Raw genomic sequence first — 15,616 nt, forward strand, 5'->3', positions numbered from 1 at the left:
AAGAAAATGGGCAAGGCAGAAAAAAGGTTTTCAGAGGACAACTGCAAGCTGACAGAAAGCGATAGAGTAATATTGTTCTTATAAAGCTGAAACTAGAGTAAAAGGCTTTTTCACCTGCAGTGAAAAGAAAGGGAAAAAGCCACACCAGCTGCTCGGAGGAAATAAGGTTGATATGAAAAGCGTATGCAGCATACAGAAAGCACTTGGAAAAAATGTTCTGGAAGTTCTAAAATGAATGGGCAACTACCAAAGCAAAAATGAGTCAAGGTGATGTGCAAAAGTAGAAGTCTGCACTGGGTAGAGTGCAAAATATAATCAACGTACATTCCCATGAGCCTTGCCTTGAGGCATGTTGTCACGTAAATTTACAAATGTCTAGTACGCTGCTCTCTATTCTGATAGTAGTTACACTGCCAGGCCAAGGCTGCAAACTTCTTAACAGTGCAGAAGCTTGGCCAAAGGAGATAACCCCATCAATTGAAAGGGAAAGCATGAAAACTTTACTAAATTTCTGCTGCCTTCTCTTTCCAGAACCACAGAGAACTGGGTGTCTAATTGGCAGAGGAGTTTCTGCCTCACTGCAACACCGTAAAGATTCACTGTCAACAATGGAAATGCAGTGTTTGAGAATAAATTTGGACAGCGTCACAGGTGATGGACCTGGACAAACTATGCAAAGTCCACATCTACTGTCTGAGTTCCAGTAGGATGGAGATACCACAGATCCTACCTTGGTTACATCATGGGTAGGGACTGACTGCTGAAAGCAAAAGATGTATCAAGAAGTAGGAACACTTACATGTAGTCTTTTTACATTGTTCCTATGAACTAATCTTGCAGTCCCTCGCAAGCCCTTTCTCCATACCCTAGTCTTCATCAGTGCTCTTCAAATTGGTAGCTTCAAAATTTTGTTCTGTATCTGTGGCATCTCCTGTCTCCCTCTGGAAGACATAATTGTCCCAGTCTTCTGGGTACTGTCTGCAATGTACTGCTATGGGCCTGCTGCTGCACTTCCAAGCCATGAAAGCTGCACGTACCAGTAGGCTGACCTGGCAGAGATGACACCAATGAACTATTTCCAGTAAAAATGGACAATCCTCAGTGAAATTACCTGGCAGATCTCAGTAAATGTGTGCAATCCCAAACTGAGCTACTTACTGAAGGCAGTCTGGATTGAGGTATTTGAAATTAGACAACTGTGTCCACTGTGGATGTCCTAGGGCAGATTGCTTTGCTGAGAAAGATAATAAAGGATTTTTTTTTTTATTTTAAGGCTTTTATTTTTTTTTTTCCATAGTGCACTTAATAGTTCTTTTCTCTTCATCGTAAGAGAGACCATCTGGTTCAAATATTCTTACTGACTGTGGGTTTTATGGTTTTACCTATCTTTTTTTCCTGTGGAATTTTTCAGCTATTCACTTGAATCAGATTTTACTAGTATTTATGCAAGGAGCTTAAATGAAGATATTTTCCAGTATGAAGTCAACGAATTGATTCCTAGGCATATAATCACTTGCAAACAATGGATACATACAGTTCCCAGCACTTCTATAAAACAAAGGTGTTTACTTTTCTGTTGATTATTTTCTGCTTAACTGCATTCAAATGAATCCATTAAAAACATGACTGCTTCACAGTAAGATGATCTTCAGCAAAAACAAACAACTGCTGTTTCCACTTCCCTTCATGGCCTTTAAAAAACTACAGTCATCTGCACCCTGTATTTCAGGCAATTTACAGATGATAAGTCTGGTCTTGATTTGTTGATTTATTGTTTTAAATGTAGTTCTAACCTGCCTGCTTGGGAAAAAAAAATGTTTTCTTACTTCATTACTTATTTATTGTCCCCTAAGCAATCTTTGGACCTCTCAGAGTCTGATCAAAACACCAACAGGTCATCTCAAACTTCAGCCAATCTTTCTGCCCATTGACTTCAGCTGGAATGATATATCCACTCTGTTTCTCCATGGCCACAAGTAAGCAAAACTCACTGTATTAAGAGAGTGGTAGAACAAATCAATGAGACTTCCATAAACTAGCATACTTCTCCTGAATTGGACTCCTGCCTCACCTGAAAAATGAAAACTTTTTTGTTGTTGTTGCTGATCTGCCCTGTACAGAGCCTGCACAACAAGTAGTTGGCAAGTAATTGCTAAATACTCTAAGCATAACTTACGTACATAGATGGGAGAGGACTGGAGACCCGGGAGACTACAGATCATGACAAGGAGGACAGGCAAGTTATAATAGCTTAAATGGAAGATATTTTGTCAGGCAGATGCCAGAGGCATCAAAGCTTTTTCTGGCTCCATCACAACTGGTTCTCAATAACTGCATAGAATTTAGACCTAGAGTCTGGACTAAGCAATGCAGTAGGCAACTTCTACAGCTTTTGATGCGTCCTGGCTGATTCTTCTTTATTTGTTCCCTTTCCTAATAGACTGAAAAGTCATTCTCTGAAATGGTGCAAGTGTAAAGACTGAAAAGATCAAACTCTGATACAAGCTTGAAATTATATCTGTGGAAACTGCTTTCACGTGCTACTTTTGTGATGACATTTATAATGCAATGCTTGTAACAATGCAATTTCATCATCTTATAAATATCAATTTACCATTAAGAGAGGAAGGAAAGAACATTAGAAAAAAAAAGATAAATGCAAACTTACCACCGTTTCTGCTTGTTTTAATTGAACCAGTCCTGTTCAGATAAGCCTATCTCTTAAAAAACCAACAGTTTACAGTTTAAACTGTGAAATTGTGTGTGCGTGTGTGTGCACGTGTGTGTTGTAATTATGGTGCTTGCTAACAATTTCATACTGCCACATTGCACATATGGCTTCCAAGCCAGCTTTATCTGAATCTTTGTGAATCTATTCTCCGTGCTATTAAACTGAGCACATTCCACATCGTTCAAAAGTAATTACACTTTTGTCTAGAGTGTAGGAGACTGCTCTCCCCAAACAATGAAATTCTCATTATTAGAGCTGGCACAATAACGGCACTGGTGTTCACAACACTGTGCATTGTACCATCACAATAACTTATCCTAAGCTTGATGCACAAAGGTACATTGGAAATTAAAATTTCTCTAAAACCACTGTGTTGGGTTTTTTAACAGGCATTCTTTAGCTCAGTATAATTAGAGTCCTATTTGACTTTTTAAAAAGCTATATGCATTCAGATTTCCATTCTCTTTGCAACTTTTGAATAGTAGCTAAATGCTCTAGCCGCATATTGTTCTGATCCAATACCATTCACATGCTGATGACCCCAGACCAACAGGTGAAGTGCAGGCCAGGATGTATGTGATAAGGGAATTCAAATGCAGCATTAAGCAACCTTTTATTTTGGACAAGTGGAGCAAAAGCATGAAGCAATGTGCCAGTAAGCTCTTTCACCAGTAGTACTGTTATTCTTAATATGACCAAAATTTCTTAATAACTTCATTCACCACAGAAAAGTAACATTTTTTAGCATGAAGCAATAAAGCTATTTAACAGTGCACTGCAATATTAGCTATCAATTTAAAGCACTGCTGACAATGAATTCTAAATCTCACTGAAAGTGCAGGACAAATGTGGGCTAGCAGTGCAGTCACGCAGTTTGGAACAACTGGACAGTGGCAATTTTTATTTTTTTTCTTAAATCTTGTCCAGCATTTGATTGACATTCTACAGTTAAGAAGAATGGTCAAATTTGATCACAGTATACCATGCCCGTGGTATACTTCAATCAGTGCTTTTAGCCTTGACATCTCTTATTTTCAGAAATTAACACACAGACACCACTGGTGACGTCAGTAGTAGAGGTGGCAAAAGCAACATGGTAAGACAGAAATAGATAAAATAAACCCTTATAACTTAGATGAGCTAACAACTATCTGTGCTATCCAAATACTGTAGCCTTAGTAGGTTTCTTCAAAAGAGGTATTGACTGAGACCGTAATTCTCAAGCGTTTCCTTGCTAAGCTTATGGCCTGCTATGAATGTCCTAAGGGGACCCTCAGATATATTCTAGGTGAAATGATTTGTCTTATATTTTCTTCTGAGCTTTTGGCTTAAGTCTGACAAATTATTGTTTCTTTTCTTATCAGTGGAAGAGTTTTCCTACTCACAATAAGTATCTAGCCTCTTCTATCAAGAGGAGAAGAGTTTGGGACAGAGTTGCCCCTGACTTTCACAGAACCACAGAATGGCTGAGCTTCTAAGGGATATCTGGGGGTCATCTGGTCCAACCCCCTGGTCAAGCAAGGCCACCTAGAGCCAGTTGCGCAGGACTGTGTCCAGATGGCTTTTCAACATCTCCAAGGATGGAGACTCCACAACTTCCCTGGGCAGCCTGTTCCTGGGGTCAGTCACCCTCACAGTAAAAAGCATTTCCTGATTTTCAGACAGAGCCTCCTGCTTTTTGGTTTGTGACCACTGCACTAATATTTCTCTTGCTGCAGTTCCAGCATCCTCAGAAACACCCTATTCATTTTGATGGGAAGATGGGTTTTGCTGCTTTTTGACAATTTTGGTTAGGTTTGAATATTTCTTTCTAGGGATTTTGCCCTCCTTTTATAAAAAGTTGCCCAGCATTCCAAGATGTGTCTCTAAGTTGGCAGCTGCAACAACCTGAAGTGCAACAGGGTAAATTTTCAAAAGTCTAAGTTGGGTAAACTGTTACAACTTTGTTGCAATCAGCCCTTTACCTTAAGGATCCTAGGATGTCCCAGCTGGCAGGACTTGTAAACAGAAGCACAGCTGGAAGTAACCTATGAAACAGAGGGCCAATTAGCAGCTAGAAAAGTGAAGCCAAGAAATTGATTCTCAAGGCTGAAACTGTTTTCCTAACTGTCTTTCATGACGCAGTGCTGAGAGGCAGAACATGAGGAGACAGGCATGGCTGTGGTGACATGAATTTAGCTACGCAGCCTACTGACATGAGACAAAGCTGTGTAATTCCGTACCTTTTCCAGATCCCTTAGCTGTGGTTTTCTTCTGCTGTGATTGTTCCCTAAGCCAAATGGGTGTTGTACATGTAAGCTAACACAGAAAGATCTCTCTGGATCTATACCATGTCTATCTAAGAATCCCTTCAGAGGAGAATCTTAGCCACCAATCATGCACAGGGCAGTATGGTTTAGCAGGGTGCAGCAGAGTGATGCACTACATGATTTCAGGCTGGTTGTATGTCTGATCCTGTCTTACTGGACATTGGAGACATCTGTAAAGGTGTACCCTGCTAAGGACAGCATGTGGCTGCAAAACGAGAACTCCATAGTCACTTGCAGACTCAGTTAGCAGGTGTAGCAGCACGGCTGACAAGCTATTAGGAAGTGTGAAGCACACTGCTGGAGCTTTATCAGTAAAACTGTATTGGACTGCAATGTGCGATGGTGTGTGTACATGTCCATACACCTGGATTTCCTTCCCACAGACTATAAAATAATACAGAATGTCAATTCATATAGTATAAATATGATAAATGACCTCTGCCATGCTACCAAAGCGAATACCCATTGGGAATTACTTTCAAAACTGCTAATCACCCAAACTGAAGTAATCTAAAAGTTATCCAAGCACTAGGTTCAGTTACGTCCTTCTTATAACTACATACCACAACAGCAGAGGGGGTGATTATCTATATTTTACTAATTTACACTGGTCACCTCCTTCTTTCTGGAGACACACAGGCTAAATCCTTTCTGACCTACCTGTATGATGATTTTTACAAAACACTCTTCACTAAAAGAGAGAGATTACAAAAATGTCACATTCATACAAACTGACAATTTTCTTAAATATGTATGAAGACAAAATCAGTTGCTACAACCCCCCAAATATGCTTCAGGTAAGCCTACAGCATCTCACTACTACAGCAAAACTGTCTAAAACACGCAATAATTCAGTATTTTATATGATAAAGAGACAGAATGCACTGTTTTGACATCACATTAAATACAGACTTCATAGCAAGAAGTCACACTAGATGATCAGCTAAACTTCTTGGTCTTAAAAACTATAAATGAATAAATAAGTTAGTTAAAATCAGCTAAAGAGCAGTTAAGCGTTTCAGTGAGGTGCAGTTAAAATACTTCTGCTGGGCTTCTTAGAAGACAATTGTTATTTTTTTTTCATTAGGGTCTGATTCTACACTGCTGGTGTCATCACAAGTTTATCTATTGACTTACATGTTGTCAGGATCAACCCCTTCTCTTCAACTCATTCTCTTAAAATAGGCCAAAATGCAGCAAAGCTCATACACCTGTTATATAGCCTAACACCCCATTGTCTGTTAACTGTATATTAATGAGTTACATCTCTACAAAACATATGATAAAGGATGAGAAGTAAACAAGCTAGAAAAAGATGTCTGCCCATGAGTGATTTTTCCAAATACATTCTTTCTTCATTTAAAGTTGCAATAATCCAAAGTAAAATTAAATATTCCAAACAACTGTTTGAACTTAAGCATTAGACTAGAAAGGAAGAAAAATGGATTGGGATCAGTGAGCTATTCTGTCTGGGAGACCAGCTCCAGTGAATATCCAATGACTTGGTCCTATGAGAAATAAAAATCCCTAAGGCTTCTTACTTAGGGCTTGTTATATGAGCTGCAAGGGCTTAAATACCTCTATGGAGCTGTTGCAGGCTTTTATGAGAATACACCAGCAGCTATGTTGCAATGCCTTTTTAAAAGCCTTCAAACATGCAGGTCCATGCATTAACTTCAGTTAAAGTGAAGTTGTCACTGCCCTTGTCAAAGTTACACTCAGTTTGTAAACAGGCAAGAGCTGTGCAAATGTGCTCACAACAGAAAGACTTGTCGAGGTGCCCAAGTCCTGAGGTTTCAATACCTTTCCCTGCACCTTTCAATCTTTATAAAAATGTATCACAGTACTCTGCATGAAGGACCCAAACATGTCATGTTACAACAGTGACTCTACGATACTAGTGAGGAACATGGCATTGCTTTTTGTTCTTTTTGTTTGTCTGCTTTTAGATAAAGCCAGTTCTGGGCTTCTAGTGGACTGCTAAACATAATGAATTAAGTGCACTGTATCATTTGAAAGGTGCACAAAAAGGTGGGAATTCACAAGTGAAAAAGTGGTAGGCTGATTTAATTCCATAAACGCAGCAAACTTTCTCTAGGTATCTGTGGCATGTGAAATACACATCACACATGAATTTTTAAAACCAGCAAAATCCAAAGTTGCTTTTTTTTACCTTTTATACAGACTTCCTTGCCTTACTACTACATGAACTTGGCATTGGGGTGATATTTCAGACACCATGCCAAACATGACTCTCGCTTAGAGTGTTCCAAAACCATTTACTGTTTGCTAAACACATACACTTCAAATTCCCATCACTGTAGCTAAAAAATTTTAGCACCCTAAATGCCAGCAGGCAAAGGTGAGGAAAAGCGGATTTTGCACTGCAAGTGATTTAGCATTTGTAGTGGAGGGTAAAGACAGTCCTGCTAGGTCAAAGCTTTCACATTATTGTAGCATGTTCTGTACGTGTAACTGTGCATTGTACACCCCATGAAGTACAGATCTGGATGCCAAACTACTGTAGAGTCAGAATTCAAAGAATGGATGTAAGCACAATAGACCATTAGCAAACCTACCATTGTGTTGTGCTGAGAAGTGGGAGTCCTATGGCCACAGTTCTCTTGCGTCAGCAAAGAAACTGGCTGAAATTCCTCAGAGTGAGGCTTGTTGGGAAAACTCACATGCAAGGGAAGGTGAAAGGCTGGGAGCCCGTCACTCTCCTCTTCTCCCACTTTCTGTCTGCTTGTCACCATGGCTACCTCTCCATCTGCTTCCCCATACGGAGAGGCTGGTCGCTTGGAAGACATCCTGGAAGGAACAAAAGAGGAGAAAATAATGAAACCTCCAAATAAATCCTTAATGCCGTCATTGTGTGGTTAGGGGCCATTGTAACAGAAATGCCTTTTTTGTTCTGGCAGAGAGCAGGAAACCATCCAAATACCACTGCAAAGCATACACAATTGGGAACAATGGCCAAGCAGGTAGCAACAGAACAGTGGCTTGTTTGTTGTGAGAATAATACACTAATATAGCACTCTCTTGTATTCTGGCTTCTTAAGCATGAAAATTCACCTAAGACGACTGTATAATGAAATGCAATTCCTTTAAAAAATTACCCATCTGGTTTTACATTTGCAAAAGACTGTAAGAAGATAGAATGTCTCCCAATACAAGCTATTGTCAACTTAGCTTTTAAGGAATAATAATCCGCATGTATTTAACCATAACTGGTAAAAAATAAAGTAAAATAAAATAAAACAAAACAAACTTGCTAGCAAGCCAAAATGTCTGTGTTTATAAAACTTCACTCATGCGAACAACAGTGGGTTAAAGTCATGTGGCAAGAATCTTTTCAGGTTCACAGATCTGGGAGAGTAAAGCAATTAAACATTTAGACATTAATAATCTAAGCTTTTTGATAACACAAATTCAGGGTTGTATTAAGTAAACGAAGAACTGCTATTAAGATAACCTATACTTCCTACCTATAACCAGATCAGGAAAAAGTACATGTAAATGTAATTTACATCTATATCTCTAAGATACACAAGCGAGATATATAGAGTGAACACTGTACAGAATCACACACAAATCTTGACTTAAAATTCAGGCCCTCGTTCCAAAATTTTTGAGACTGATAACGCTGTTCTGATAGCAGATGTGTATCTTCAACTTTTAGAAAGACTGAAAGAATCCTTATGTCATTGGAAAATCCAGTTTTCGTCCAAACCAGGCATTGACAATCTTACAGGACAATCTGAACCCAGATCACTTTTTCAGCCTGGTCTTCAAAATAGAGAGGTCCAGTGAAGTATTAAAATGCAGACAAATTCTGGGATTATCTACAGCAACATTGTTAATGAAAATCAGGATATATGCATGGATGGCATAATGGGTCACTGTGCTAAGCAGAGGCATCTGTAATAAGGAGTGGAATGAGAAATAAATCCTACAGGCAGAGCCAAGAGAAGAAAAAAAGGAAAAAAAAGATAAATATTTCATAGAAAATAGGAAGTTATGAACGAGGAAACTGAAGACTATTTTATGTAAAAGTTGAAAGGACAGGCTGAAGTAAAACTGCTCCTTCTCAAAAATATAGTACTTATGATTCTAACTAACCTACTTCTATTTTTCACTTCACAGTTAAAGGACTGCATTTCAGAAGCCCAACAGACTCTTGAACCATGTGTGGGGCTGCTACGAGGTGGAGCATGTCTATAGGATTTGGCATATTGAGCACGAAATGGTTCTTAGCAGCAGTCAACTGGGTCTGAAAACAAACAGTGACTTTAAACAGCCCTTTGTTAGGACTTATTTTGTTTCTAATGATCTCACTTTGAGCTTTGTCTTCTGAGCCAAGTTAGATTATATTTAAAACAAAAAACAAACAAAAAACCAAACAAAAAAACCCCCACCAAAAAACCCTCAGACAAAAAAATCACTACCAGAACCTATACTCGGCTGTACATCGCCTGTTCTGAACACCACCTATTGCTTGTACGTAGAGAAGCAATCTGTATTTTCTATTAATGTTTGACTTAGTCCAACAGACTAACACTTCATACATCCTACCTGAATTCTGTCTTCTAGGCTTTCCCACCTACATGTCTGCAGCAAAGCATATGTATAAAGACAGAGATCACCAGATAAGACTCTTACTGGCAGTTTTCTACTAGCTGTAAAATGCTGAATTCAGTAGGCTGTGTTTGCCATGCCAGATCCCAAGCTTTTCTGCTGCAGAAACCATGCTACTCCCGCTTGAAGTTAAAGTGAATTATTCATATTCTGCATTGCATTTCACCAAGATATACATTCACTATTGATTCATTTTGGTCACTCATTTCAATGCTGCCTTAATAGAAGCTTAGGTTTTCACAAAATCTCTCGTTCTGAAAAATCAGCACTAAGCGGTTGTCTCAATTTTGGCAAACAAAAAGGGGGGGAGGGACATAAAATCATTAGTCAATTATTCCACAGTAATGTTCTATACTTTAGGACATTTAGTATTTGATAAGATGACTGAAAATATTGCAAACCATCTACAAAACTCTCCACTACAATTCACTTTGACAATACAGTTAGAGGAAGCCTCAATTTGTATTGATGATTTGTATTATATACTACATACCCAAGTTGTATTAAAAACTCCTACTGCTGTTAACCCAGAATAACATTCTGTGACATTGCTTCACAAGGAGAGTTTGACTATCATGTTGAAGTAAAGATCTTCTGAATGTACGGTTTCCTCTACTGTATTCAGTTAGCATGCTGCAGATCATCATCGACTTCTGTTTGTCACTGTTCCCAACAGGGATGATATAATTTTCTGCAGGGAATTTATAAAAACAGGCAAGGAAGGCAAGGTGACCACCTCCATGTACTAGCAATAACAGAGATTATTATGTTTTTGATCTAAAACGAAAACCTATGGGTTGGACTGTAGGCCAACCTACAGCAATACTAGAGAGTGAAGAAGAAACTTTTTCCTTCCTCATGCGGCTCTTAAAACAGTTTAAATTACAAGTCATGTGCTCATCATAATGCTAGAAGGCTAAGAAATCGCTAAAATAGCTAACGTGGCGAAATTGCAGGTCTAAGTTGCATTAGTCTTCCAAGTGATGAGGACACACAAAGAAACAGATGCACAACCCCAGGCAAAGGCTGCACAGCTCAGACGACAACTGCAATTTGTTTTCAGGTAGCTCTGTCCACAGCCAACATGAGTTAGGCATAATCTGGCCTCATCATTCCCTTTAACATAAAACACAAATATTATGAACATCTGGGAAATTTCCACAAGAAAATGCAAGATTTAAATACATAAATAAACAAACCCGTATCTACGTTTGGAAATGTCTTCCAAAAGCCTATAGCAGCAAAGGATCAAATCACTGATAAGCTGACGAGTAGAAAACAACATGATACAAGGTAAATGCATTCACAGGTGGTCTTTCATTATCTCTACAGTTTTACTGATCTCTTTTCTGAATTCGTAATGCTCCCACACGCCATATCCTTGAATTCTTTTCATACATCTTCATTTTCCCACTGAGCTAATACTAGGTCTTAACAGATTCCGTATCTGAGATGCAAGCAGACTTCTAATTATAAGCAATGAGTAAAAGGCAAAAGCTAAATTCTGAGTAACAACGTTATCTGAAACAGAGCTGTTTTAAACAGATCTAGCTCTAATGAAGGACTGGAATTATCCCATCTTAACAAAGGACTGAAAACATCCTGGATCTACCCTCAATGATAACACGACAGTTTACAGCTTGCATGACTTCAAGATCTTTTCCTCAAACTAGTTTAAACTCAGAAGGGTTTTCAATTACACCCCTCTGAAATAAGATTTACAATGAGACGAAACATCAGTTTCCTCAAACATCAACTTATGGATAACATTAAAAAAACCAACAAAATCTCAATATACAACTCTCAGAAAAGTAGCAACACAGTGGACCAGATTCTGAATCAAAAAGGGTGTCTCTGCAGATGAAATCTGTTGCAACTTAAGACCTGCATTTTGAACTGTCATTAATAATTTCTACTGAATATAAATAGCTAAATAGCAATTTTTTAGATGACCTAAATCTGTGAAGTTCAGACACAGTGGGACACAGGCAGTACTCAGACCAATGTGGAGACACATCAGAGTTATGAAACGTATCCCCATCCTTGATTTTTATCAGTGGTTAGGATAGAATTGAAGATTTAGTTCTGGTGTTGAATTAAAATACTATCCTATTTCTTGTAAAGGGACTCTTTTTTTTTTTTTTTAATTTTCTTGGAAAGGCTTCTTAACATGTAGAAATTGCAGTAAAAAACATTCCTTTTGTTAAACCTTCATTAAATAAATGCTTTTCCTGGTAGCAAGAATGCTTTTTTCCAGGGAAGTAAAATCTCACTGTTTTAACTCACTCTTATCCCAGAAATATTTGATGTGATTCATCTTACAATAGCTTCTCCACGTATTTCTTTAAGCCCCTTCAATTTACAACAGTCTCTTTGTAAGCTTAAACTGATACCCCGTGTCTACTGATCTCAGTTGTTTTGGATTGACTTCAGCAAGGTTGGACTTTCCCACTAAAGAGAGTAAGAGCTACACTGCATCCACATGAATTGTTTCCTCATGCCATGTACAAGTATTGGTTCCACCCAAATAATTTCAAGCTACCAAATAACATTACTTGGTTTGTCTGTTTGTTTCTTCCCCTTGAGTTCAGTGCCTCACAAAAGTGATCATTCCGCAGGTCTATTTTTTTATTACTATTATTCTTAACAGAACCTCATTTAAGTGTCCCCACTACATTTCCATTTGTTCATTGGTTTTGGTTCATTTCATACATGATTGTATACTCAAAATAAATCTGAAATGGTATTCAAGGAGATAGTGCCCTCTAGCACACAACCAGCATCCGTTCCAATTTCATTGCTCATGCCATAAAACTTATGAAATTTTATGTCATAAAACTCTAATCTTGTTAAATTAAGCAAAATATCTCAGAAACATTTCAGATACCCACAAAAGCTTTTGGAGAAATGGCTTATCCATGTCTTCAAAAGTGACAAACACAGATGTGTCAGGAGAAAAAGATATGAGGCCATAAATCTTAACTTGTTGGGAGTTAATTAAGGGATTCATCAATCATTACACAGCTCACCCCATACATACACAGGCAAAATCCCATCAGCTGCCACAACCTACAGCAATCTACAGGTTAAAAACTCCCAAAGTCCCTCTGTTCTGACTATTTATAAATGACTTTGTATAATCTAGCATTAAGACTTGTAATTACAAAACAGCATTAAAACAGGCCTGCATAGTTATGGATAATTATAGTTGGTACACTTTTTAAAGAAATAAAAAGCTTCTCCATTCAAACACAGGCTTTGCCTTTTTGACAGCTCCAAGTCCACAGGATGTAGGGAGATGATTTAAATTGTATGTCAAAATTTTGACTGTGCAAGACTTTCTTTTTTTCCCTTATCAAGAGAAGCATTGTTGCTTTCTCACCATAACTAGGTGTGACAGCGCCTGACTGGAGTCGCATAGCCAGTTTCTGAATCGGCATGAAAATGTTCACCTCTTGAGTTTCTCTGGCAGCTATAAACTAAGTCTTTCTCATGGGCAGAGTTTAAATCACTCGGCCCCATACATCAGAGACAGACATAGAGCTGCATTCTGAAGAGATGCACAAGGACAAGACGAGCAGATCTGATCCTCCAGCAGCAGCGTGGAGGGTCATTCCAGCTACCCAAGAGCATCAGGAATTTACTCGCTAACATGGCCTGATTCCAAACCAAATGCTATATGCTAAACTACTGGGAACTTTGACGGGATTCAGTCTGACTCTCTTCCTGATCTGCAGGGAGATTTCCCTGTATTTAAAGTATGTGCTGGAAATCTGAAGACTCTGCTTTTCCACAGAAAATACATATGATTACAGACAGCAGCGATATTAACATGTATCTAATGTGTGAGTACACACACACACACAGATGCACGAACACAAGCTTATCTAAAATGTCAGCAATGCATCTGCCTCATCTCTGATCATGTTTAGTACTAATAAAACTGTTTGTATTCCCAGCTTTTTTGAAGCTATGATATCTTTACAGGCGGTCCAAGCAAAGGGTGCTAGTTAATACTAACGACTGTCTCTATTCAATTTGGCCCTCAATTCATTCATTATTTATGTACACTGAATAACTAGTACCTTCAAAAAAAACAACTCTGTTCATTTTGACAGGATTACTTGTATAATAAGGTATTACTCAACATGAGTAAGGGTGGCAGACTCCCACACTCTGTCCCACTGGGAACTGCAAGCCCGACTTGTTTCTACACATACCACTAAAAACAGACTTCACTTGGCAATACCTTTGAGTCATTTACAGCCTGATTCGAAATTCTTTACTGAAGTAATTTTACAATTAAAAAAAATAAAAAAGAAGCAGCAAACATTTCTGATCTGCTAATCAATAAAAAATGTACATGAAATGTGCTCTCCTCCGTCACTCACTGAGATGGACTAGTCTGTTGATTATTACTTTCTAAGATCATATCAATCAGCCATCTTTTAAAATGCACATACACTACAAATAAGTTGTGTTATTCAAAAAGATTTTTGGTCAGCAAGTTACATTTGTTAATACAAACCAAGATCGCTATAGCATAACCTGTGTAATATTTCTGTGCAGTTGCCTATTATTATAGCCACAACAAATAATCCTATGGTTAAGGCCACGCAGTAATTTCCATTTCACCCAACTCAATTTCTCCCTTTTGCTTTCCCGACTTCTTTCCTGTATGGGGTAACTGACAATTTTTTTTTAGTCCACCAGTTTAGAAGATTCTGAAGATAAAATGGGCAGGGAATGTGCTATCCTCTATCTATTTCAAAGTATGCATTTTAAAGTACAGTATATTAAAGTATCAGAGCTTCACTGATAAACCTGATATTCCATATATCATGAAAACTGTTTTTTTGAGAAAAGGCACTGTTCAAAATACCAGTGGTAAAATGATTACATTTTGACAAGTTTTTAAAACCTCAAATAAGAAAGTTTTTACAAGTGCCTTTCAATAAGTTAACAAAAATCTTGTAAAATCTTTCCTTTTTTAATTTGAAGAATTAAAAAAAATACTTTCTATAAACTCTATCCTCTCAACTAAAAATTTATCATCTCAATTTTCTTTCATTTGCAAGGAATTTACCCATGAAAAAAACCCTCCAAAATCAAGTCTAGGAAAAAACACGTTGTGAAAAAAGTTCATGTTTAATGTTCCCAACATGTGCTATGCAAAGATTTTCATTGACCTTTTGAAGCAGGTAACTGGGAAAGATTCTTTGTGCATGACTAAATTGTTTAGTGAAATACTCTAGCCTGAAACGAGCCAACCTTCAACCAAAACAGAATTTGTAAGGTGATGAAGGAACTTCTGTCATGATACTGTATTCTATTACTGCAAAGAATATCACCCAATTCTTTCGTAGATCTCATACAGGACTTTGCATGATTGTCCCTGTTTTGTACAGTAACTAGTAGTTGTTAAGTAGGAAAGTTTAGTGATTTACTCAGAGACACACACTCAAAATCAGCTTTAGCATGAGAACCCATATCCTATTTTTCATTTGGTACCTGTCAACTTCATAAGCCTCTTGTTTTTCACTAGTCTGTATGTCAACCAAAAGAGCCAAAAATCAAATAGTATGTTTATAAACCAGAAACTACAGGATCAGATCATGATCACTTCTGCTGAAAAGTATGTTTCTAAAAGATCAAACTTTAAAACCTGGGTTTTTTGAGAACTTCTCAAAACCAGAAGAGGCACATAGCGAAAATGTGGTTACAGTACAGGCAACATACAGCTGTTAATGGTGCAGTGTCAAAGACAATGAGCATCTATCAGCACAAACTCTGAAACAGCAGGCTGCAGTCATTGTTGATGTTTCAAGTAAACTGAGCCTGATCACTGGCTTCTTTCATGCAAAAGACTCTGCTTGGATGATTTTGAATTAAATCCACAAGCTCATTTATTTTCCAGTGCATCCTCAAATTAACTCTG

The 15,616-nt window shown here is 37.9% G+C and overlaps 1 protein-coding gene across 1 annotated transcript in view; it reads right to left on the minus strand.

Annotated features, from left to right (window-relative positions):
- The window catches only part of LOC104470521 (transcription factor SOX-5-like), a 94,157-nt gene that overhangs the window by 77,724 nt on the left and 817 nt on the right, over positions 1-15,616 (minus strand). Inside the window, exon 2 of the mRNA XM_010085475.1 lies at positions 7,620-7,851. Within this exon, the coding sequence (XP_010083777.1) occupies positions 7,620-7,851 (232 nt within the window). The remainder of the gene's footprint in view (positions 1-7,619; positions 7,852-15,616) is intronic.

Source organism: Pterocles gutturalis, unplaced genomic scaffold (assembly GCF_000699245.1).
Source record: "Pterocles gutturalis isolate BGI_N339 unplaced genomic scaffold, ASM69924v1 scaffold5535, whole genome shotgun sequence".
Lineage (NCBI taxonomy): Eukaryota > Metazoa > Chordata > Aves > Pterocliformes > Pteroclidae > Pterocles > Pterocles gutturalis.